This window comes from Dermacentor albipictus, chromosome 9 (genome assembly GCF_038994185.2).
Source record: "Dermacentor albipictus isolate Rhodes 1998 colony chromosome 9, USDA_Dalb.pri_finalv2, whole genome shotgun sequence".
Taxonomy (NCBI): domain Eukaryota; kingdom Metazoa; phylum Arthropoda; class Arachnida; order Ixodida; family Ixodidae; genus Dermacentor; species Dermacentor albipictus.
In genome coordinates, this window is record NC_091829.1 from 133,664,657 (window position 1) to 133,690,843 (window position 26,187).

Sequence of the window (26,187 nt, forward strand, 5' to 3'; positions counted from 1 at the left end):
CTTCCTGCAGACATTTGCAAGCGTCGTACGCCGAGAACGAGCCCAAGCGCTATTGGAAACCCGGGTGCAGCTACCTAATGAGACGACCGCGATCTACACGGAAAAAATGAGCCGTCTCTTCCGCCACGCCGACCCTGAAATGCCCGAGGAGAAGCAAGTCCGCCTCCTGATGCGTGGTGTGAAGGAGCAACTTTTTGCCGGAATGCTACGAAGCCCACCGAAGACAGTCGACGAGTTTCTTCGCGAGGCCACCAGCATCGAGAAGACACTCGAGATGCGAAACCGGCAATTCGACCGCCGCACGACCTCGAAAAACTACACCGGAGTTCAGTCACTGGCCGCCGACGACCTACGCGAGACTATCCGAGCTGTCGTGCGGTAGGAGCTACAAAAGCTGTTCCCATCATCACAGCCTCAAGTGGCTTCGATTGCCGACGCCGTGCGTGAGGAACTCAAACAACAACTTGGAGTAGCCCCTGAATCGCCGCAGCGTGAGCCGCAAGCGATGACCTACGCCACCGTCGCACGCCGTCAAGGACCCCCTCCGCGACCGCGCCAGGGCGCTGTCACGCCGCAGTTTCGTCGTCCGCCACCGCCGCCGCCAGCACGACCACCCGTTGCCCAGCGCACCTACGCGAGGAAGACGGACATCTGGCGTGCTCCTGACCACCGCCCGCTCTGCTACCACTGCGGAGAAGCGGGTCACGTCTACCGACGATGTCCGTACCGTGAGATGGGACTGCGAGGTTTCGCCGTCAACGCGCCGCGTCCACAGCTTGGCGAGCGCCCACGTGACATTGCCGATTACCTCGCCGCTACTCAGTGGAGCCCTCGACGGCCGTCCCGTTCGCCGTCACCAGGACGCTACCTGTCGCCACTGCGCCGACCATGCACCGGCCCAGCCTGGGGCCGCTCTGCGAGCCCATATACGGAAAACTAAAAGCAGCAACCGATGGAGGTGCGGTTGCTGTTCGTCGAACTGACGAAGATCCTCCGCTGCCGACGAAGACGACGAAGAGACCATCTCGACGACATAATAACGACACGCCACCATCCCGACGAAGTCAGGAAGCCAAGACTACACCGACGAAAGACGACTTGACGACGCGACGTTCCAGCTTCACTTCAACACGACGCAGCCGCGATCCGACGCCAAGACCTAACTGCGACGCCAGACAAAGAACCACCGACCTCGACGTGCTTCTCGACGGCCACGCAGTCACTGCCTTAGTCGACACAGGGGCTGATTACTCCGTCATGAGTGGACACATCGCCGCCCAGTTGAAGAAAGTTAAGACTACGTGGGAAGGCCCTCAAATTCGAACCGCTGGAGGACACCTCATCACGCCGTCTGGAGTCTGCACGGCAAGAATTACCGTTCATGACCGGACTTACCCTGCCACCTTCGTTATCCTCCAACAGTGTTCACGAGACGTCATTCTCGGCATGGACTTCCTGAACCAACACGGCGCAATCATCGACCTGAAGTCGAAGTCAATAACGCTGTCGGACGATCAAGCGATACCGCCGGAGAGCCCTCGTAGTCACCACGCCTTGTGGGTGCTCGAAGATCAAGTGAGCATCCCGCCTCGCTCCAGCATTGTCATTTCGGTCGGCCCCGAAACACAGGTTGACGTAGAAGGCGTCATCGAAGGCGACCAACATCTACTGCTAGACCGTGAAATTTGCGTCGCAAGAGGGATCGCTCGACTGCACGGAGGAAACACGAAGGTGTTGCTGACAAACTTCAGCCAGGAGTTCAAGCACATCAACAAGGGCACGACGATCGCATACATCGAGGAATTTCAGGAAACCAGCGATGCGTTTGTCCTCTCGGATTCTGTTGCATCTACCCCGACGACCGTAGTTCCCGAGCCAGACTTCGACATAAATCCAAGTCTCCCCGTGATTAAGAAGCAACAGCTCAGAAGTCTGCTACGACGATACAAAGACTGCTTTTCGACGTCATCGAGGATTCGACAAACCCCAGTCGCAAAGCATCGCATAATAACCGAAGAGTGCGCTCGACCACTCCGCCAGAGCCCTTACCGAGTTTCGACGCGAGAACGCGAAGCTATGAGACACCAAGTCGACGAAATGCTGCGCGACGACATCATCCAGCCGTCAAAAAGCCCGTGGGCGTCTCCAGTAGTCCTGGTATGGAAAAAGGACGGAACCCTGCGTTTCTGCGTCGATTATCGTCGATTGAACAAAATCACGAAGAAAGACGTATACCCCCTCCCACGGATAGACGACGCATTGGATCGGCTCTGCAATGCTAAATACTTCTCATCGATGGACCTCAAGTCTGGCTACTCGCAAATAGAAGTCGACGAAAGGGATCGCGAGAAGACCGCCTTCATCACGCCAGACGGCCTCTACGAGTTCAAGGTTATGCCATTCGGACTGTGTTCGGCGCCTGCAACATTCCAGCGCGTCATGGACACAGTATTAGCACGACTGAAGTGGCAGACCTGCCTCGTTTACTTGGATGACGTCGTCGTCTTCGCCGGAAATTTCGACGATCAGCTCAAGCGGCTTGCGACAGTACTAGAAGCCATCAAGTCGTCAGGGCTTACTCTGAAGCCGGAAAAATGCCGCTTCGCTTACGATGAGCTTCTATTCCTTGGCCACGTAATCAGGAAATCTGGTGTCCGTCCAGACCCGCAAAAGACAACTGCAATCGCACATTTCCCGCAACCCATCAACAAGAAGGCAGTGCGTAGGTTCCTTGGCATGTGTGCCTTCTATAGGCGCTTTGTCAAGGACTTTTCACGCATCGCGGAGCCGCTAACACATCTAACGAAATGTGATGTCGAGTTCAAGTGGGAAACACCGCAGGCCGACGCATTTGAAGAACTAAAACGACGCATGCAGTCGCCGCCGGTACTTGCGCACTTCGACGAGTACGCCGATACAGAAATCCATACTGACGCCAGTAGCCTAGGCCTCGGTGACGTTCTAGTCCAGAGGAGAAACGGAGTCGAACAAGTGATAGCTTACGCTAGCCGGTCGCTGTCAAAAGCGGAAGGCAACTATTCTACGATCGAAAAGGAATGCCTCGCCATCGTTTGGGCTACAGCTAAATTTCGCCCTTATCTTTATGGCAGGCCATTCAAAGTCGTCAGTGACCATCACGCGTTGTGTTGGCTAGCGAATATAAAGGATCCTTCAGGACGACTCGCGCGGTGGAGCCTCAGACTACAAGAATACGACATCACTGTCACCTACAAGTCCGGACGAAAACACTCCGATGCCGATTGCCTATCACGCGCCCCCATTGACCCACCACCGCAAGACGACGAGAATAACGACGCCTTCCTCGGAATGATAAGCGCGGAAGACTTCGCTGCACAGCAACGGGCAGACGCGGAGCTAAAAGGCCTCGTCAAATATTTGGAAGGGCACACCGACGTTGTCCCCAGGGCATTTAAGCGCGGATTATCTTCCTTCACGCTTCAAAACAATCTACTCGTGAAGAAGAACTTCTCCCCAGTCCGCGCCAACCACCTTCTTGTTGTCCCGTCAGGACTTCGTCCAGAAGTATTACACGCCCTATATGACGATCCGACCGCTGGACACCTCGGATTTTCCCGGACACTATCAAGGATACAAGAAAAGTATTATTGGCCGCACCCGACCGCCGACGTCGCCCGTTATGTCAGAACATGCCGAGACAGTCAGCGACGCAAGACACCGCCGACAAGGCCAGCCGGATTACTACAGCCAATGGAGCCTCCTTGCCGACCATTCCAGCAGATCGGGATGGACTTGTTGGGACCCTTTCCGACGTCAACAACCGGAAATAAGTGGATCGTCGTGGCGACGGACTACCTCACCCGCTTCGCTGAAACTAAAGCACTGCCGAAAGGTAGCGCAGCCGAAGTGGCGAAATTCTTTGTCGAAAACATCCTGCTGCGACATGGTGCCCCAGAAGTCCTCATCACCGACAGAGGAACGGCCTTTACAGCGGAGCTCACCCAAGCCATTCTGAACTACAGTCAGACAAGGCACAGGAGGACAACGGCCTACCACCCGCAGACGAATGGTCTTACGGAGCGGCTGAATAAGACCCTCGCCGACATGCTAGCGATGTACGTGGACTTCGAACACAAGATGTGGGATGCCGTCCTGCCGTACGTAACATTCGCTTGCAACACGGCGGTGCAAGAAGCAACACAGATCATGCCGTTCAAGCTGGTTTTCGGCAGGAATCCGACGACGACGCTCGACGCTATGCTGCCCCACGTCACTGACGAGGAAAATCTCGACGTCGCTAGCTATCTCCAGCGCGCCGAAGAAGCCCGACAGCTCGCCCACCTGCGGATCAAGAACCAGCAGAGGACCGACAGCCGACACTACAAACTCCGAGGACGCTTCGTCGAGTACCAGCCCGGCGACCGTCTTTGGGCATGGACCCCGATACGCCGGCCAGGGCTCAGTGAGAAGCTGCTGCGACGCTATTTCGGACCCTACAAGGTCATCCGACGTATTGGCGCACTAGACTATGAGGTCGTGCCAGACGGCATTTCGCACTCACCGCGGCGCCGCGCACGATCTGAAGTGGTCCACATGGTGCGCCTTAAACCATTTTACGGACGCTGATGAACTTCCTTAGTTTGTTGTTTTCTTTGCTACGAGTGCTTTTCTTTGTTACTTTCGTTTCTTTGCAGCATCGGGTCGATGCTTTTTAAGAGGGGGGTAATGACACGTGTACTTATCTTTATCGGGCAACCACGTTTCGCCGCTTAACAACTGTAATCGCAGAGCGAGAGACGCGCCTGCATGTATCCGACGTTTCTGGAAAGTTATCGACGCTTCTATCCACGTGTCTGTTGTCGCCGAACCTTGTGTTATCAGATTTCATCGCCTGACACGAATGGTGTAGAACTTTGTGGAAGACACGCGGGTCCCATCAGTTAATCTGGAACATTCGACGACTGATCTATAAAAGCCGACGCGCTTGACCCGCTGATCAGATTTTCGACGATCACCGACCGTGTTCGCCGCTATCGTTGTGCTATAAGTGTAGCCTGTTTTGTGGGCACAGATTCGCCCAATAAAAGTTAGTTTTGACTATCACAGTATTGCTACTGTGTTCTTAACGTCACCACCACGTGACAATATTCACACTATCAATCAGGAGATAGAGAAATGGGCGGAATATAACCAACCCTTTTATATAGCTTTCATTTAATACGAGAAAGCGTTTGATTCAGTCGAAACCTCAGCAGTCATGCAGGCGTCACGAAATTAAGGTGTCGACGAGCTGTGTGCAAAAATACTGAAAGATATCTGTAGCGGCTCCACAGCCACTGTAGTCTTCCATAAGGAAAGCAAAAAAATCGCAACAATGAACGACGTCAGGCAGGGAAATACGATCCCTCCAATGCTATTCACAGCGTGTTTACAGGAGGTATTCAGAGACCTGGATTGGGAAGAATTAGGGATAAGAGTTAATAGAGAATACCTTAGCAACTTGCGATTCGCTGATGATAATACTTTGCTTAGTAACTCAAGGGACCAATTGCAATGCATGCTCACTGACCTGGACACGCAAAGAAGAAGGGTGGTTCTAAAAATTATTCTGCAGAAAACTAAAGTAATGTTTACCAGTCTCGGACGAGAACACCAGTTTACGATAGGTAGCGAGGCACTGGAAGTGGTAAGGGAATACATTTACTTAGGGCAGGTAGTGACGGCGTATCAGGATCATGAGGCGGAAATCATCAGCAGAATAAGAATGGGCTGGGGTGCGTTTGGCAGGCATTCTCAGATCATGAACAGCAGGTTGCCATTATCCCTCAAGAGAAAATTGTATAATAGCTGTGCCTTACCAGTACTCGCCTACTTGGCAGAAGCCTGGAGGCTTACGAAAAGGGTTCTGCTTAAATTGAGGACGACACAACGAGCTATGGAAAGAATAATTATGGGTGTAATTTTAAAAGGCATTAGGAGAGAGGAGATTGGGTGAGGGAACAAACGCGAGTTACGACATCTTAGTTGAAATCAAGAAAAAGAAATGCGCATGGGCAGGGCATGTAATCAGGAGGGAAGATAAAGGATAGTCATTAAGGGTTCTGGTCTGGATACCAAGGGAAGGGAAGCGTATCAGGAGGCGGCAGAAAGTTAGATGGGCGGATGAGATTAAGAAGTTTGCAGGTATAACATGGCCATAATTAGCACATGAACGAGGTAGTTGGTGAAGTATGGCAGAAGCTTTTGCTCTGCAGTGGGCGTAGCCAGGATGATGATGATGATGATGATGATGGTGATGATGATGATGAAGTGCAAACGACTCTGCCGAACAGCAGCCAGCGGAGCCGAAGCTCAGAAGCTTTGCTCAGTACTTGCAAGGGAAGACCGACGTTGTCTCGGTGGTATTTAGTCGTCGATTGTCTTCCTTTTCTTACGAAACGACGTCCTTGTGAAGAAGAACTTTTCGCCAACCTGCGCAAACTATCTTCTTGTGCTCACAGCACTCCGGTCAGAAGTCTTGCGCGCCCTACGCGATGGTAAGACAACCAGGCACTTCGGGTGTTCTCGTACGGTCGCAAATACAAGATAAATACTCTTGACCGCACTTGACCACTCACGTCGTCCGTTACTTCAAGACACCACCGACAGGCCTGCGGGATTACTACAGCCGATCGAGGCTCCTACCCGACCGTTTCAGCAGATAGCTGAAACAGGATTCCAGCAGCAGGGATAGATTTGTGGCGGCCGTTTCTGACTTCAACATCTGGAAACAAGTGGATTGTCGCAGCTACTGACTACTTCACCCGCTTCGCTGAAACGAAAGCTTTGCCGAAAGATAGCGTAGCCGAAGTGGCGAAATATTTCGTCGAGAACATTCTGCTAGGGCATGGCGCCCAAGAAGTTCTCGTCACTCACAGAGGAACAGCTGTCGCTGCAGAGCTCGCCCAAACTGTGTTGAAATACAGCCAGGCAAGCCACATGTGGCTTGCCTAACTAGCTGGACAACTGCCTGGTAAGAAGACAACTGCAAGAAGACAACTGCCTGGAAGGCAGTTGTCTTCTTGCAGGAGGACAACTGCCTACCATGCGCAGACGAATACTCTTATGAATCGGCTGAACAAGAGACTCGCCGACATGCTTGCGATGTACGTCGACACAGAACACAAGACGTGGGATGCAGTCCTGCCGTACCTAACATTAGCTTACTACATGCTGGTGCAAGAAACAATGCATATTCTGCCATTTAAGCTGGTTTACGGCAGGAACCCGACGACGACTCTTGACGACATATTGTCGCGCGTCACCGACGAAGAGCATATTGATGTCACTGCCTATCTCCAGCGTGCCGAAGAAGCCAGGCAGTTCGCGTGCCGCGTATCAAGAACCAGCAGTGAACCAACAGCCGACACTACAATCTTCGACAACGCTACGTGGAGTACCAGTCCGGCGACCGTGTTTGGATCTAGACTCCAATACGCCGACGAAGCTATAGCGAGAAACTGTTAGGCCGCTATTTAGAACCCTGAAAGATTATCCGACACATTTGCTCACTGGACTATGAGGTCGTGTCAGACGACATTTCGCAATCACAGCGGCGTCATGCACTCTCTGAAATCATCCACATAGGGCCTTTAAGCCTTTGTACGTCCGCTGACGAGCTTAGGGACTTACTTTAAAATTGCGACAGCACTAACGCATGCAAACACAAAGTAACAAGGAAGAGACACAATCGCTTACTGTCAACTAAATTTTATTCACGGAAGACGGATACCATATGTAAGGCGAAAAGCAGAAGTGAAGGGGAAGGGAGTGACACAATGGGGAAAAATGACATTGCTCATCGAGTCAAGTATGCACCAACTTGTCCAGAAGGAAGTTTTAATTAGGAACTTATTTTCTTGGCTATGTTGTTGTCCTTTTTCTTTATTAGGTGTGGTTTTGTTTTCGCTTTCGTGTTTGTAGCATCGGGACGATGCTTGTTTAAGAGGGTACTTGTGTACTTGTTTATCGGGTGAGCGCGTTTCACAGTCACTACTACGTGACACGTGTAACGTCCTATGTTATAGAGCCTGAGTGAATGCCTTTTACGATCGCAGCGCAGGGTACCCGGACGTCGTAGCACAAGTTTGTTGCGAGGTCTCCATCATGGCTGCCTACACGTGTGTTCTTGTTACCACCACGGCTGAACCGCAGCTTTCTGAGGTAAGGCCTCTATTTCAGCATTGCCATTTGCTGGGCGTGTTGCTAAACTAACTTGGAAAGCATATTTAGCGCCAGTGAACAAGGACAGGAGGGAGATGACACCACAATGCTCTAACTTCAACAACCTGATTTTCAGGAAACACATATTTAACCCTTGCACAGTGGCGCCACCTCATTGAATTTTTAACCATTCCGAAAGCCGTCTCCTTATCTAACAAGTCGACCGAAGTGGCACTATTCGGACAGAAAGCCTGAGTCTCAATAATCTATCGCACATCTTTATCTTTACGAATCAACGTAAACCATTACTGGGTTGCGTAGAAGCTGTTGTTTATGAGCTTACACGGTCCTGTGGGAAAACATACATCGGACAGACAGGAAGGCGTCCTAATGACCGGTTACAAGAACATAGTCTAAACGAGTGGAATACCGTCACTTGTGAACTCACTGTCACAAATACGGCTGTGCGCCGTTGTATGGATCCTGCCAAGTTCTCGCGAAGCACAAAGATATCGATGAACACCGTGAACGAGGAACACGATGAAGAACGTCGAGGTCGGTGGCAGTTACTGGACAACCAGTTTTGTTAGCAATAGTTTGTATTATCGTAACATAGTCCTCTCCTTGTATGCAAGGAATTCCCCTAATTTCGACATCGTTTAGTCGAGAGTTCGCTCGAGTTTGCAAACTTTCTTGTGAGAGTGTTCTTATTTGCTGTAAAGGTTTGTTTTCGGCTTCTAGCTCAACATTTCCGGCACTCAGGCTTTCGACGAGTTTGCTTAGGAAATGCACGCTAGTTTCCAAACAATCTGTTTTTTTTTCTTAAGTTTTATGACATCTATGCCTGAATGCCCGCCCTCCGCATGAATTTCTCAAAGATGTCAAGTAGTCTCTTGCTGACGTTTACAAGCTTGGATCCGATTTCATTTATACTTTTGGCGAGCTCCGCATTCGTTGGCATTGTTCACCGATCAGAACCGGAAAGCCCCGCGAGACGACGCAAGCTTGGAAGTACAAGTTAACATCAGTTCAGCAGCAATATTTGGCAGCGGCTGCAGCACTATTGGAACTACAAATGACGACGATACATACATACATACATACATACATACATACATACATACATACATACATACATACATACATACATACATACATACATACATGCCTAACCTGTAATACAAAAAAAACGTTGGTCGTTGCGTCAATGCGACACATCACAAAATAAACAAATTATGAATATAAAGGATTAATCCATGACATAGTGCTATTGCAAAAAAAATCACATCATGCTTGTGAGGAAATGTATTCAGATTGTTATCAGAGGCGATATGATCGGGAAGATGATTCCACGTGCGGATGGCTTGTGAGATGCGCGTGAAGCTCAGGTGATTATGCAGCCTGCGTGACATGAAAAGGGGGCGTTCAAAATGTAGCGAGGCTCTTTTATTACTGTAGGCGTACTTGTGAAACAGGCTGGGAGTGACGTTTGACGGGGAATGGCGAATGGTTTTATTTATTTTATTGTATCCTCAAGACGGAAGCATTGCAGAGGGGAGCGGATAAGAAACATGTATATAATTAAGTAACAAATGGCAGCACTAGGTAGTTAGTGCAGCGAAATTGATCAGTTAATTATTTGGGGCGTGGCGATGCCTGATAAGGCCGAACGAAACTTTGAGTTGTCCTTGACTGCAACAACAGCGCCGGGAAGGTGGTTGCACCCCTGAGAGGCCCTAGGAATAAATGATTCGTGACAGGTTCTAATGTGGCATGGAATTATTCAAACCTTATGCCTATGACCAATATGAGAGGAATTATAGGCACAGATGATCTAAGATTATGGCGCAGGTAGGAATTGTGGAAATGTAGTTTATGAAATAAAGCAAAACGAAAGCACTGAAAGCACAGAAAGAGGCAAGTAGCAGAGTTTTTCATGGCAGTTACGCTTGATGCGCGGCTATAATTCCTCTAAATGAAACGCACGGCATTGTCTTGGATTAGTTCATGTGTCTGAATAAGTGTTTCGAAGTGCGGGTCCCTGATTGATAAGGCGTACTTTGTTTTACGTCAACGATGACGGCATGCTCGAGTGTGCAACCATTGGGAACGTATTTATGTATGATCCCTGGAGGGATGAGTCTTTAAAGAGGGGGAGTGTACGGGGACGTTGTGAAGAAGTACAGGGTGCTTCTGAAGGTGCCGAATCAAACCACGAACGATAAGCGGAACCACAGATTTCTCGGGCAAGGCTGAGTCAGCCAGCTGCAGTAGCCTCCTTTTCGCATAAGAAGAGCAGAGTGCAGACTCAGACCTGTACCTGAATGCGATAGCTTTAGCCCATATTATTACCTTGTTATCTCCAAAAGAGCAGAGGAAATTCTCCTTCCACTCAGTCCATGGCTTGTTGCTGTTAGTGTTGACACGCAATTCGAACTAACTTTTGCCTATTCCTGACAGGAATCGTCGCATGTTTTTCACTTTATCTTCATCAATGTGCCAGTACTTTTCACTGCATGCGTATTCATAAAATGTTAGCCAGGACTCGGGACTACTGGAATCTACATCAAACATGTCTGGCTTCATGTATTCGAGACTCGGCCTGTTCATTCGTCGTTCACTCACGTTTGCAAGCAAGCGCAGTAATTCATTTTGTTGTCATGTCTATTCCTATCGCACTTCAAGAAACTTAGTGAGCAGGTTGACGCCAATCTCAGACGAAGCAACGGTAGCAGGCTTCGCGCAGTTTCGAATTGGAGTCAGCACAAACTTCACATAATCTTGACGTTTCAAATTCAGCTTCACTTTTTTTTGCAACTAAATCACCGTAAGTGAGCTTCGTTCAAGCGCTTATATAGGAGACAAATGCGTCAGTGCTCACTGCTTCCGGAAGAGCTCCTTCTTCTTCATCTTCAGGCGTTGCAGCCAAGATTCGTATGTCGTCGCGTTGAATTGCTCCAATGATGAAGTGCAGCCACATCTGGACTTGAATGTACACACAGAAAAAAATGCGGCTGCGCCAATTTGTAATAATACACAGTAGGGCTAGGCTGTGGTGTCAGCCATCTTCCTTATTTTCCCCCCTCATCCCTTTGTCGTCCTCGTTAAGACACCCTTAACTTCTTCACAACGTCCCCGTACAAGGTAATAGTTCGGCGAATGAATATTGCTGCGAGTTACACGCGTACGTTTACACATATTTACGTGAAGTTGCATTAACCATACGTCATCCAGTTAGAGCTAGCGTTTATACTGTTTAGTAAGACCTTGTTATTAGATTCGTCTGAGATTTCACGAGGGATAACATATAATTCTGCGAAAACGTAAATTTTAGAAAAAGCATCATTGCACAAAACGCTAAAGTAAACGAAGAAAAGAAGAGGGCCTATAACTGATCCCGGGGGCTCACCTCGTCTACGGTATTAAATACGGATCTATGATTATTTGACACAGCATACTGTGATCAATTAAGGAGAAAATGTTAAAGCCATCCAAACAGGTTAGGATCAAGATTAAGTTTACTAAGTTTAAAGAGAAGCAATTTATGACACACTTTGTCGAAGGCCTTGGTGAAACCATAGAAAACATAGTCTGGGAATGAACCTTTCTCGAAAATAAGATGAAGGCTGTGAGTAAATGAAAATTCGAGTTTTGCAAGGAAAGTTTTTTCGTAGACCACGTCATGCTTTTGTGAAAAATGAATAATTGTCTAAGTGCTTTGCTAAAGGTGAGTATACAATATGTTGAAGAACCTTGCAAGGAATGCTGTCGAGGGAAATGGGGTGGTAGTTGAGGGGTGAATTTTGCTACCGGACTTGTGAAGTGGGATCACCTTGCGCACCTTCCGATCTGCAGGTAGCTGATGGGTATCTGAATATTATGAAAAACATTTGAAAGCAGAAGTGATGAATAAACAACAGCATTTTTCAGAAATTTCGTGTTAACCGAATCCGCACCAGTACTTGATGACAACATCACATTTTAGAGCGCAGCTCTTTGGCGTCCGTTCCTGGGTTTCGCGTCGTCGTCGGCGTTGTCGTCGGCCTCGTAACCAGCTCCGCCCCCCTTTAATCCCCCCAGCGCTAGCAGCGACCGACTGATACCGCTGGATGCCGCTGACGCCGCTAGAGAGTCAAGATAACGTGACTGCATAGAACACCGTCGCCGCCATGCAGAAAGAGGAGGAAAGGGTCCCCCCTCCCCTGTTCTTGTGTGGCCGATAGGGTGCTCTTCAGTTGCCGACGCGCCGGTTATTTCACGTAGACCCCGGCACGTCGACGAATACGTGACCACCTTCCCACGGCTAGACCTGGTTCTTAGCGCTGCGGAAGCGGGGGTATCATATTGTTTGTGTCGGCATCGGCGGCGTTGTCCCTGAAACCAACTCCGCAGCCGGGGTTGACTCACTATCGGCGTCAGCGGCATCAGTCAGTCGCTGCTATCTCTTCCCTCCTCCCTTTATCGTGTTGTCCGCTTGCTGCGCGCGCTTCTGCCCCCATCGTTTGCCGCTGGGTGTTCACGCCGCCCCCCTCCCCCCTCTTCCTGCGAGTCTCCGGTTGTCAAAGCGCCAGCTCGAACTTAATTCCTTTCTTCGCTCCTCCTCCAATGCAACCCCTGTGCGGTGGCAATCAGAGAGCCAGATCGGTGGCGGCGGATCTGTATATGTGCACCGCCCGAGCCGAAATTGCCGCTGCCGTTCGCCCTGTGCGGTGGCAATCAGAGAGCCAGATCGGTGGCGGCGGATCTGTATATGTGCACCGCCCGAGCCGAAATTGCCGCTGCCGTTCGCCACTGCGAAATTATCTGCCCGTTCTTTCTGAGCCATGAGCGAGACGACCGATGTAAGTCCTCCGTCTGCTGCTGCTGCTGCTGCTAAACGAGCTGCCAGAGCAGAGGCCCAGCGCCGTCGCCGTCAGAATCCAGAGGTGCGTGCCGCCGAAGCAGAAGCTTACCGTCGCCGCCGTCGAGATGATCCAGGAGTACGCGTCGCCGAAGCAGAGGCTAAGCGCCGCCGCCGAGAAGACCCTGCCGTTCGCGCCGCCGAAGCGGAGGCTCATCGCCGCCGTCGAGAGCAACCAGCAGTAAGCGAGGCTGAAGCAGAAGCTCATCGCCGCCGCTGAGAAGACCCTGCAGCTCGCGCCGCCGAAGCGGAAGCTCATCGCCGCCGTCGAGAGCAACCAGCAGTAAGCGAGGCTGAAGGAGAAGCTCATCGCCGCCGCCGAGAAGACCCTGCCGTTCGCACCGCCGAAGCGGAGGCTCATCGCCGCCGTCGAGAGCAACCAGCAGAAAGCGAGGCTGAAGCAGAAGCTCATCGCCGTCGCAGAGAAGACTCTACCGTTCGCGCGGCCGAGGCCGAGGCCAAACGCAAACAAAGGCTCGCAAACAGTCAGGGTGCAACAAATGCTTTCCGGCGACAGTTTACAGACAATCCGTTTGGAAGTTTGTGTTCAGTGTGTGATCGGCTCTGGTTCCAAAATGACGTGAAACCGATTCCGGATACGTGCCGTGAGAATCTCCGGTGTTGAAACAGCTTATTTGCTGCGCTCAAATTTCGCATTAGGAAGTAACGTAATCGTCGGTAATTTTTTTTAATTACATTTTCAACCCCAAGAGGTTCAATGATAATAAAGTCCATAGGTGGGTAATTGCAACGAAGAAGAGTTGTAAGCACAGAGTCGTAACATACCACAAAGTTGTTACAAAACCCGGAATTAAGGGCATGGGGCGTATATCATCGGGTACCGATGAACTACTCTAATGAATCAGCGTGACCGAATTATCTTTGGAAGGGTTAATAACACGTCAAAACGTTTTATAGTCATACACAAACATTGTGGGCGAAGTGTGCCCTTGGAATGCATTTCTAGGAAGTTTTATAGCTTTTGTATAATTATTGCTCGCCTCCTTATAAGCATCCCAATTCGATATTCGCTACTCGATACAGTTTTCTGTTTTTCGATTGGAAAGCCTTTTTAACTTAGAGATGAACCAGGGCTTCTTAACATTGCAGGATATTGCACATGACGGAATAAACTTGTCGGGGAGCCCATGTATCTTATTTTTGAAAATGATGCAGTTCTCATCAACCATGCGATCATCAAATTGGCTTAGGAAACGGTCGAGAAAATTAGCTAGCTCAATATAAATAGCGTCCAAATTTTCCCTATCATGGCTGTAAATTATTTTTTTAACATGTAGTTTTAGCACAGGAGGTAATATGTTGAAAGAAAGACCCAGGTGATGGCTTAAGTCCGGTAAGCATGAAATATTGGTAACTATGTCAGACTTAGAGCATAAGATTAAGCCCAGGAGGTTAGCAGCGCTGTCTGAGGCCCTAGCAGGTTTCAATACTAATTGTGTTTGGAAAAACAAAGAGCAGAGATCAAGAAACTCTTTACTTTGCGAAGAAAATTGGTAACAGTGCGAAGGATCAGTAGTCCAGTAGTTGGGGAAGTTGAAATCCCCCTATAATATAATGGGGCTTGAAGGATGCCGCAAAGTAAAGCTTGTTAACCACATCGTGAAGCTCAGCGGTGAAAGTGGATGGGTAGGATGATGCACGGTAGCAAACAACAGTCGTAATTTTAAGGTAACCGATATCAACGTAAGCGCACCCAACTTCCAGGTTACAGTGAATGTGGACTTGATGACATTGCAGGGATCTTGAAGTATCGAATAGTACACCTCCACCTTTATGAGCATTGCGATCGCAACGGAAGATACGAAATGGAGACAAGTCAAAGATTTCACAATCTTGTACATGAGGTTGTAGCCATGTTTCCTTTAATGCAATAATAGCAGCCTCACAGCTATCGATGAACGATTCAAGTTCCTCGCGTTTGCGAAACACTTCTAGCGTTAGCAGCAAGCACGGAGGCTTGTGGTGTTGAAGATACGCCATTGCCCCTCGCGCATTGCTGTGTAGTAGGGTGAGTACGCAGATTGTCAGGTACGCTTTCGTGACCTGGAACACCACTTTTAACTAGCTTAACGTGGTCATCAGTTGAATCATACATGAAACATTGCTTATCAATGAAATGCTTGTTGAAACGTAGTTTAAAGGGACACTAAAGGTTACTTAGTACTCAAGTTGAATGGATAAAGCAACCCTCTAGAAGGTCGAAGGCGTCAATATAATCGTGAACAGAGCTTTAGTAACCGAGAAATTGAGGTAAATGCATGACACGATTTGTGACCCCCAGTGACATTCCGGTACTAGCCCGATGACGAAGGTACTGCTCATCATAACTAATGTCACTAGCGCTCAACTACTCGTATTAAAAAGATCATTTCCTTAGGTTATAAGACGGAAGAAAATGCTACTTGTCTACTTCTCTTCGATTCTAAAAAATATAACATTTTACGTTACCCTTCAGTAGTATGGGTGGTCGAAAAGTTTAGTTTTCGCTCGACTCTGCGCGCTCGACTCTACGCGCTCGCTTTCGAGTTTCAGTTGTTTCGTTATCGCGTCATGTTGGGTTTGTTCTGCTGGCTCGCGAAAATTGAATTTGGAACAAGCAGCGAGAATGCCGCGTCCATATGATATCGTGGGATGCGCGAACAGTCCGCGGAACTTGGCCAAGGGCAGCTGCAGCGGCGAATCCAACATTACTTATCATTGTGTGCCAACGAGTGAACCTCTCCGTTCGAAGTGGTTAAGTGCCGTACCTCTGCCAAAGCGCGTTGGCAAAGAGCCCAAAAATCGCATAGTGTGTTCGTTGCACTTTCGTCCAGAAGATTACGAATTCAACCCGACTTACTGAAGTCGTGTGGAGTGTCTTTCAAAGCAATGCTTTCCCGTAGCTCTGTTGCGTCGGTCTTGACTGCATTCGCCGAAGCGCGAGAACAACTGCAGGTCGAAGACGGGGCGGTCAGGGCGGCATTTGGTTTTCACAAAGGAAAAGCTGCAAATGTGCGAATAAGTACAGCCATGACATACACACAGTAAAATAATTTTACACCCTTGATGGTGAGAATTGCGAATCATAACACCCTTGAAGGGTGTTTTCATTCAAGAAACATCCCATCATCATGACTTTTTGCGAAGCATAGGGCAGTTCTAGATGCCATAACACCCTTTTACCCACCGAAAGGGTGCACTGACTAAGAATATTGGGGGTGGGTGCAAGGGTGTTTTTGTTTGTTTTTATCACATTCACAAACATACAATTGCACGAAGAGACGGCGTGTCCCACGGCACTAAAAACCAGTGGCGGATCCAGAAATGGGCCCTGCCTTACCCCAAGCCCTCCCCCCCGAGACATGTCGGGCTTTCAAAGCCGACAAAACTCCTGAAGAGAGTCCCCCTCCGTTTCACTGTCTGTTTTGATAAGCCATTTTAAATATGTCCTGGGAAAAACCTGTTGCTGAAGCACTACTATCTGTTATGTCACAGTGTTCTAGGTGGCACACAGTTCCTAAATGTCGTCACGTACAAATTCCGCGGAATCCAAAAGCGCGCACCTACTTTTTCTAGTATTGAATACTTAACCAAAAGAAAAATGTTCAAAATGTTTTCAGCAAGGCAGAACTAGTGCAGCTCTTGCTTTTGGGACGCCAGGAATCTAGCAAAATGAATAGGCCACGTGACAGCATGCAGCTGGACGCGCCACAATTGCTCTAAAGCAGTGCGGTCGTCTAGGTTTCTTTCAAGCATGACAAAACAGGCAGAAAAGGGTGCGACGAACCATACGCGGACAAAAGATACGCCGATTCGAGAAGCTTTGACCCCACCTGACCTTCTTTCGCCGAATCAATAACCCCAATTCGTTCTGCTTCTCTCAAGTTTATAAACAAGGTAGGTTCGTTGGCAAACTTGAGCCTTCTCAACCACCACAATGCTTTGCTCAAGCAGCATCTGCAGAAAGAGCCGTGCAAAACGCTCATGGCTTCGCGTCTGCGTCAATTTACGAAGCTGGCTGTACAAAAAGAAACTATTAAGTTTGTAGTTGTATAGTAAAGGAACGTTCTACTGGCTTACAAACAGCTGCCTGAACGGAGTGCTCAAAAAGAAAGGGAGAATAATCTTAGAAAGTATAGAGAACCAACGTACAACTTGCGATGCATAAAGTATTTACAACACCGACTAACGACGGTATTTACTGAAATATTTCCCCTCCCAAATTGGAGACAGTATTATTGCATGCATGAATAGGATATCAAGCCAATCATTGTAGATATAACGAGATTCCAGAAATTGGCGGGGCATTTGCAGACCAATCTTTGTTCACGGAACAGTGGTGAGGCATTTTTCAAGTGTGCGCGCTACTGCCCACCTGCCAAGTACGTTCGCGATGTCTTGGCATATGTAGACCTGCGCGAGACTCGCCCGTCTCCCCTCGCGAGACGGGTAGGACAGGTGCACATGCTGAATTCGGGAAAGAAATACTTTGCAGAATGAAATTGAATTTTGTCAAAACACCAGAGCTCTGGATTGCAGGTTACAGCGTGCACAGGGGCGCTCTGCCAGATTTTAAAGCGAAGCTTTCTATGCCTCCTCCCTCACTTTTTCCAATTCTGCTGCTGCTGCTGCTGTCACTGGCTTGCCAGCCGCGTCGGTGGTTGGTTTGAGAGCGTGCATAATGAACATGAGAGGTACGCGGGGAAGGCGTGTGCGAGTCCTTTTAGCGAGAACTTCGTGGGCATCGCTACAATACTCTGTGGACCTCTTTGGCCATCACAATGCCCACTGAAACACCCTGGCCATCGACACAATGCCCTCTGGAAGACTAATTACGCGTTAGCCCCCTTCTGCCCGCCCCCATCCACCGCAAAAGTAGTGCAGAAGGTGCAGCACTTACTTTTTTGTACTCACATGCAACAGCGCAGAGGAGAGACAGTATGGTACTAAGGGGAGACAAGAGAATGCTTAAAGCCAACACCCAGACGAAATGTCATCACAGTTCCCACACTTTGCCAAGAAATTGTTGTTGTCATTCAATAGCCTTTACCACAGCTGCACCCTCGCGAGCAAAGGGGTTCGGAGATGGTATAGGCACAGTTATTGAATGGGAACAATACTAAATTGCTCTGCTCGTGGTAGTATGAGGGCGAGCGTGGTTGGGTCGAAAATGACTTGTCTACCGCATGCACAGAATACCTCGATTTTGAATATATCTTCCTCATTACCCGTCAAACTGCTATTATAAGCAACTGCAGTAAGACAAAGACCGACATCAGATTATGACAACGACAACTCACGGTGCTGTCCACCAGAGGGGAATCGTTGTTATATTTGTTCTTTCTTTTGAGCGGTCATAGGCCCCACTCGCTCACCCGCTCATAAAAACAAAGAAAAAAAAAACCCGAGATCTGGATTCGCTTCGGTTGCACTTTCACGACAGCAGGCAAAGAAAGACTTTTCGTACTTGGAAACTTAAGGTTTTCGTGTAATTCTGCACATGTGAAATTTCGTGGTGTCGCCTATACGTTTAGAAAGCTATTATGCAAGTACTTTTATATCTGCCGTTAATCCAAGCTATTTAAAATTTGAGTGAGCACTCCAGTTCAGAAATATGAGCATTGTGAACTTCTTGAGAATGCCAATTAAAGCTTTTTTTCTCTCTCTGTTTCTCTGTGCATAAAAGAAAAGACAGACTCGCAAGTACCTCTGTATCTTATACAATCAGGAAGGGCCACGTCTCTTTACAAATGAACGTCCAAGCAAACAAACAAAAAAGAAAGCGTCGACAAATAAATTCACTTACACGCAGTTACCAGCCCACCTTTGCCCCATTTGATTTGATATCAGCCCATGCTTCTGGAAATAAATTTCCAGTGAAACTACCCGTAAACACAGAAAATGGCTTAGAGGTAGCGTAAAATAAATAGCTTTGAAAGTAATACACAGACATAGTTGAAAAGAATATTTGTTTTTATGCCTTGAAAACGAAACCGAAATTGAAATAACTTCCCCCGACGGGTGTCGCCGCTATCGCCGCTACGTCATTTCCTGCGTCTCGCGGCGGGCCGCCGGGAGCACATGTGTGTGTTCTCCGTGACATTCTTGAAGTTGTTAGTAATTAGATTGTTTTTTGCTGCGTTTAGGTTGTACCACCTCGTTGTTTTCGTGTACTTTTGTGCTCATCGACGCGAAGTGAGCGTCCGGAGTGAAGGCGACGCGATTATGCGTGAGAAAGAAGGGCACCAGCGGCCTACGACATCGGTGTTTCTTTGTGACAGTGTGTTTACTACGCCTACGACGGCCGTCATTCGTGGCGAAGGAGAAAACATCTTCCATTCGGCCTGAACAGTGATGAAGTGGACGTTTTGTTTTTCGGCGGAATGCATCGTCAACATGGTCCATCCACTACGTAAACGAAACGGCGTGCCCAGAGTACAGATCGTGACAGCGCTCCGCCTTCAAACCGAGGGCCTTTTGCAAGGCGCATGAACTGCTCATATAAAAGGTACGTACGTAGCCACGTTCAGCGTCGCGTTTTTTATGATGCGTCATTGTGGTAGTAATTTTCGCGTAATTTATTTAAAGGACAGCGCAAGGTGTGTTGGATGCGAGTGTAGTATATGTACTCCAGGCCTAGCCTATGGGCACCGAATGTGAAAAAGAAAAAAAAAATGAATGTTTTATTGTTCACGTGTCCTCAACTAGAGTTGTAGAGAAATAAGTACTGCTACGCGTCAGTATTCCGCGCAGGCAGGGAAATAATACTTTGGTTTGACTAATTGGTTCTTTCTGTTACCAAAGATGGGCGCAGACTTATACCGGTGTCACACGGCCACTTTCGAGCACGATTGAGCGCGTTCTGGATCGAAATTTTCGACCGCGATTGGCTCCCGTCCACCGATTGTGCAACGAGGCCAAACGCGTCCAGAAATTCGATTCCAGTCAGGATCGATCGCGGCCAAAAGCGTGCAGTGTGACAACTGTATTAAATGTCGCTTGTGTACTTTCACTCAATTGTTATTATTTTTTTTGTCGGAGGTCCCGTGGTAGGTAATGGCGCAGGCAGCCTGCAATGCTTGTGGTTTCATGACTAGAACTAATGCAAAACAAAAGAACCACGACCGTCCCGGCTATGTACTTATCAATCGCTTTAAGTTGTGCTCGTTTGTTATAGAAGCTGTCGTGCTGATGCGGATGAATGCGTGGTTGCGCTATTTGTTTGTAAATTTATCTTTTTGTATAAATAAGCACACCGAGCCTAATAAATTTTTTTCTCGTCCTTGTACTCGTTTCTTGGTTTCACGCAGGCGTGCTTATTATTACTGCTATTTGTTTTCTTGTTGTGTGACTGAACCCTGCCTAAGGCGTCCTGTCAGTTGTGAACAGTATTTCTGAAATGAATTGCACTTAGCGTAATACGGTTATTGTACGCTTCACTACCTTATTTTAATGTCTACTTATAAAGTGTATGGTTATTGTAACTATTCTTGGCCTTTATATATGTATTTATTAAGCTGGTAAATGCTTAATTGTATTTGCAGTTTTGAGAGGTTCTTTTATTGAGTCGTCAATCTCGAATGGTATTAATGGTGGGTTGTTTTCTTGTGCCCATGCAGTTGCAGTCAGCATGAAGCAATTGCAGTCAGCATGAAGCAATTGCAGTCAGCATGAAGCAATTGCATGGGAACCGACTGGCTGTCTTGGGCCTACACGTTGCTGAAAAGACAGTGAAGACGTCTGACCCGACAGGTATACTTTTTTCATCACAATTGGCCTACATATTTTTTTCACCGGAGGATGAAGACGTCCCCCAGTGAGCTCCAATTACCCCTGTCTTGCGCTAGCTGATTCGAAGTGAAGCCTGCAAAATTTTTTGACTTCATCGTAGTCTACTTCTCTACCGTCCTTGACTACCCTTCTCTTCTCTTGGCATCCATTCTGTAACTCGAATGTGCCACCGGTTATCTGCCCTATGCATTACATGGTTGAAGAAGGCACTTGGGCTAGTTGGTGCTCATTGCAGACTTGAGACATCAATAACTAGCGTGAAAAAGACAACATCAAGAAGCACATAAGAAAGAAGTCTAGACTTCAACTGAAATTTTTGCTACACAGAAACATGGAATGCACAGAATGTCGACGGACAGAAACAACACAGGAGCTATCGGAACAAATTTATGAACAGGTTAATTTCACTTACGAACATTCTTGGTAAGAGCCAGAGACGGGTGCTTACACACCTATTCCCCACTTTTTTGATGCAATGTGGTTCGTATATTTCCCTATGTACCTGCATCTGGAGCTGCCTGAGCACACGATTGCTTTGAAACTGCTCGGTGCATGAGCACGTATGGCGATGATTGGCCATGTGGCCACCAGCCACCAAGGCACTCAAAGTTGCCCTATGTGTCCTCAAGCCAAACAGGTCGGTGTTTAAACGACCGCTTGGGGGAACAAAGATAGGGCAGCTGTCATGGCTGGTGGCCATCTGGCCAATCATTGCTGTAAGTGCTCATGCACTGAGCAGTTTCACAGCACTCATCTGCCCATGCGGCTCTAGAGGCAGGTCGACATGAAAACATTCGAAGCACTTTGCATCGAAAAGCGGGTGATAAGTGTGTAAGCACCCCTTCCCTTGCTCTCGCCAAAAAAGAGTATTCGTATCTCGAAATGAACCTGCCCATCGATTGGCTCCAATACCTCCTGTGTCAGGCAGGGAAAAGGAAAGATAAATGTTGCTTCCATGCGTTGAGGTCGCATCCCCTGAATCGTATGTTTCTGTGTAGCCAAAATTTCAGTTGAAGCCTAGAGTTCTGTGTGCTTCTAGCTGTCGTCCGTTGTCTTTTTCGCGCTAGTTAATGATGTCTCACGTCTGCACTACATGGCCTGACCAGCTCCCTTTTTTTACTCTTTATGTCAGCTAGGATATAAGCTCCTTCATCTACTTTCTAAACCACGCTGCTGTCTTCCTGTTTCTGCTGCCATCAGGATAGGAGTGGACATGACAAATGAAACTGAATGTCATTTAGACAGAGGAGCAGTGAGACTTCCTGTGCTTTACCTTTTGCTGTCGTACATAATAGTTGAAATTGCACCAACACATCTTTTCCACCTTGTGATTTTCCCATAGCTGTGGCAAATAAATATATAGGCTTTAAGAAACTAGAAATGCAGTTTGCCTAAGAAAGAGAATACTCTTGCACCTAAAGGTAATGTGTATGATGCTCTGACTCCTTTGATGCATGTACCTTGAGAGGTGTTGACGTTGTTCTTCATTTCTTTCTCAGTAAGCTTTACTTGATGGGTCTGACTTTGTATAAAGAAATAAGTTTTAAAGAAACCATAATAGCTAACAGGCAGAATTGTCGAGGTTGAAAGTCAAGTTTTCTTTCATGACATATTTTTTTCACGCTGTACTAGTTGATCCATGATGTTCGACAGACAGCGCAGACTTGTACAAGGGACGTCAAAAGTGGGGAGAAATGGAACAAATGCTATCGCCTCTTTCTCCATCCTTTGTCGAGTTCACATTGTCTAACGTCATCGACCAATACCAACTAGCCCGTTTGCGTACCTGTACTAGTTGAGCCATTTATACTATGGTACTCTAAACCAAATGTGATAAATTCAAAATTGGTGCCTTTTCTATCTTTGTACAAATACCTGTTTCATAAAATAGTTTAAAGTGTTATGGTTGATGTCATGTTTCGACACCACCATAACCTCATAAAATATCTTCATGGATGCAAAAGGTGCCTCTTGTGCAAGTTCCGTTCTAGCCTGACACGGAAAACAAACCTGGCAGAAGGTAGAGCACATGCTCTTTTGTAAACAAAACGCATGATTGCATTTTCTTGGCAGTTATTGCAATGTTTTCTGATGTTTATCTGCATGAACATTAATTATCTCAGCTGCTAAAGACACATCACTAGACACTGTGAGCAGAAAAAAGTGATTGTGCAGTACTGTTGAAGTCATGCAACATTATGTTTAAGCAAACTGGCAGGGATGCTAGCTGTTAAAAAGAAAAAGCTGACTTCTAGAAAAATTTGCACTCCTAAATGTGGAATTGAAATTCACTATGCTTATAAGCTACAAAAGATTTCCAGGATGATCAGACTAGTTACACTGGCCATTTGCTGATTCAATAAGGTTCACTGAAGCTTGTTTTTAAATTCACACTGTTTTTATGCAGGGTGATGATTTTCAGTCTTGTGGAATTTTTAAATATAGTCCCGTTGCATATAGCATAATTCTAGTCCTTGAGCAGGAATATTCAAACACGCAGATATATCTAGCACAAGAAATCGAAACACATTAAACTAATTAAAAAAATTTATTATCTTTCGAATGAATTACATTATAGCTAATATGACCGAAAAGAAAGGGGCTTAACCAAGAAACCCGATGTTTATTAATCATATCCTAAGAAGCCAGCAAACACTGACACCAAGGACAAGTTAGGGTAAATTACTTGTGATTAACAAATGAAATAAAGAAATGATAAATTAATGGAAATGAAAGTGAAACAGCTTGCTGCAGGTGGGGAACGAACCCACGTCTTTGCATTACGCGTTAGATGCTTTACCAATTGAGCTACTGCGGGCGCCGTTTCCCCATCACTTTCTTGGGTATTTATGCTTCCTAGTAGAACGCTGGGAGTGTTTGCCAGCGCCACCACATATCTGGGGCACATATTGTAATTTACGAATCATAGCCAGTGAGATTACAAGGTGTATCTACTTGGAATTGATTTCTAGAATGGCGTCAGTTTGGAGATATGCACCATCAAACTTGCCGGAAAAATGCACTGTTGTTCCACTTACTTTTTTAACAAAATGTACTTTTATGCACTGAGGCACAAAAGTGGGTTGTGCACTGATGCACAACCCACTACTTTACCAGTAGTACTGAAAACATTTTGACTCTTTATCATTAATGCACTGATGTTTAAGCTACAGAATGTCACTTGCCCCATCTTCCTATCTCTTCACGTTCCAAAGTAATCGAGCAATGCATGGCATCCAGTGGTGATGTCCGGTTGAAACAGTTTGCTGTAATTGAATTTCTCACTGCGGATGGTTCTGCGCCCTTCAACATTCATTGCCATCTGAAAGCAGTTTACGGGGATGCCTGTGTTGAAATCAGCACTGTGCGAAGGTGGGCAAGTACTGAGAAACATCAAAATCCAGCCGCATCAAATGTCCAGGATCAGCACCGAACTGGACAGCCCACAATGGCTTCTTATGAGGATCATCAACATCAGGCAGACGAGTTGAATCGGGTCAATCGTAGGATCAAGCAACACCAGATTGCAGCAACACTCGCTATTTCCATTGGTTCAGTGAACCACATAATTAAAAACCTCCTGGGTTACAAGAATTGAACTTGTTGGCTATGCTTCGACTTTTTCATGTCAGTCGTCAGTTACCGTGACACCCAACAAGCGCAAGTCTTCCTGTAAAGCAGGTCTTTAATGTTGTGGTTCGCTGAGGCAATGGAAATGGCGAGTGTTGCAATCTGGTGTTGCTTGATCCTGCGATTGCACCGAGTCAACTCATCTGCTGATGTTCATGACCCTCATCAGAAGCCATTGTGGGCCATCCATTTCGGTGCTGATCCGGGAGATTTGATGTGGTAGGATTTTGGTCTTTCACAGTCCTTGCCCACCTCTGCACAGTGCTGACGTCAACACAGGCATTCCTGTAAACTGCAGTCAAATGGCCATGAATGTTGATATGCGCACAACCTTCCACAGTCAGAAATTCAATTACAGCCTGTTGTTTCAACTGGACGTCACCACTGGATGCCATGAATTGCTCGATTACTCTGGAACGAGAAGAGATAGGAAGGCGAGGCAAGTGACATTCGATAGCTTAAGCATAAGTGCATCAATGATAAAAAGTTCAAAATGTTTGCTGTAATATTGGCAAAGTAGTGGGCTTGGAGGCAATAATTTCTGAATTGCCCTCATATAGTTGTGTAGCCTGTCTCTCCTACATTCATGATGTGGCAGATTAAATGCCTTATTCTTTCGAAATAACGATTTCCTGGAAGTAAGCACTATCTGTGCTTGTTTTCTTTAACCTGCTCTTCATGTGATCTTGAAATATTAAAGTGAATGATGCAGGGAAGCGCTGCTAGTCATGTTTCGTGTACTTTTCCTGACATTAAATTGCAACAAATCATTTTGCAGGTAGAAAAGAAGCAGATGGCTACAGTGATCAATGAAGAAATGGCTTCATCTATGATGGCTCGCCTTAGGACATTGGAATGGAGCTACAAAAAGGCATCATCATCCTCGCCTGTGCCCTGGAACTTTGGTTTGAATGAGACTGTTCTTCAATGTAGAATGACCGCAAGACTTGTCACCACAAGGCATAGTGCAAGCTCAAAATATTGTACAGGAGGCTAGAATAAATGACCCTCCATGCAGTCACTCTGTATCTGTGATAAATGGGACCATTTCACGCAGAACACTCACAAGTGATAATGTGTTTTCTCTCAAAGTTGCTATGCAGTGCGTTTGTAAACACATTACCAATTGTATGCACACCATACATAACATTTCTGTGTGCTAGCCTAACTGTAGACTTAGAAACAAACAATGAAGTGCATATGTACCCGCTTCCACATGCCGTACTTCAAGGGCTATTATATTGCTCATTACACCCGATAGGTGAAGGGGTAATATATTCCTGATCACACCCTTACACCCCATGGATCGAAGGGTAATATGTTGTTCAAAACACCCTCAAGGGATAGGGTGTTATTGGAATAAAGAATAACCATCATAAGGGTGTAATTCCCCATAAAACCCAGCTTTTTCAAGGGTGCTAGGGGGTTAGTTATAGACACCGAAAAAAACCCTTAGGGGTGTAAATTATTTTACAGTGCAGTCGCCGCCGTAGTAGTACGCAACGACGCCGGCAGCGCGAGCCCTCAGCAGCAGGTCACGTTCATCAGTGCTATAATCGCTGAAGTCGAGCCCAGCATCGCGAACCAATGTGTCGTTGTCAGGGTCGTCCATTGCAACGAGCTTCAAAGTTGGTGTCATAAAATAAAGAACGAGTTTATGGTCGCGCGCTTTTTTTATTTATTTA

The 26,187-nt window shown here is 47.1% G+C and overlaps 1 protein-coding gene and 1 long non-coding RNA gene across 2 annotated transcripts in view; both read left to right on the top strand.

Annotated features, from left to right (window-relative positions):
* Nucleotides 1-6,865: 6,865 nt before the first annotated feature.
* Nucleotides 6,866-26,187, top strand: part of LOC135915556 (adhesion G protein-coupled receptor B2-like) — a 704,549-nt gene continuing 685,227 nt past the window's right edge. Inside the window, exons 1-2 of the mRNA XM_070526411.1 lie at nt 6,866-6,930; nt 8,076-8,181. Of these exons, the coding sequence (XP_070382512.1) occupies nt 6,866-6,930; nt 8,076-8,181 (171 nt within the window). The remainder of the gene's footprint in view (nt 6,931-8,075; nt 8,182-26,187) is intronic.
* LOC139049415 (uncharacterized) lies at nt 19,194-25,467 on the top strand. Its single transcript, XR_011508223.1, has 3 exons — nt 19,194-19,589; nt 20,701-20,833; nt 25,281-25,467. It is a non-coding gene; the product is annotated as an uncharacterized lncRNA (long non-coding RNA).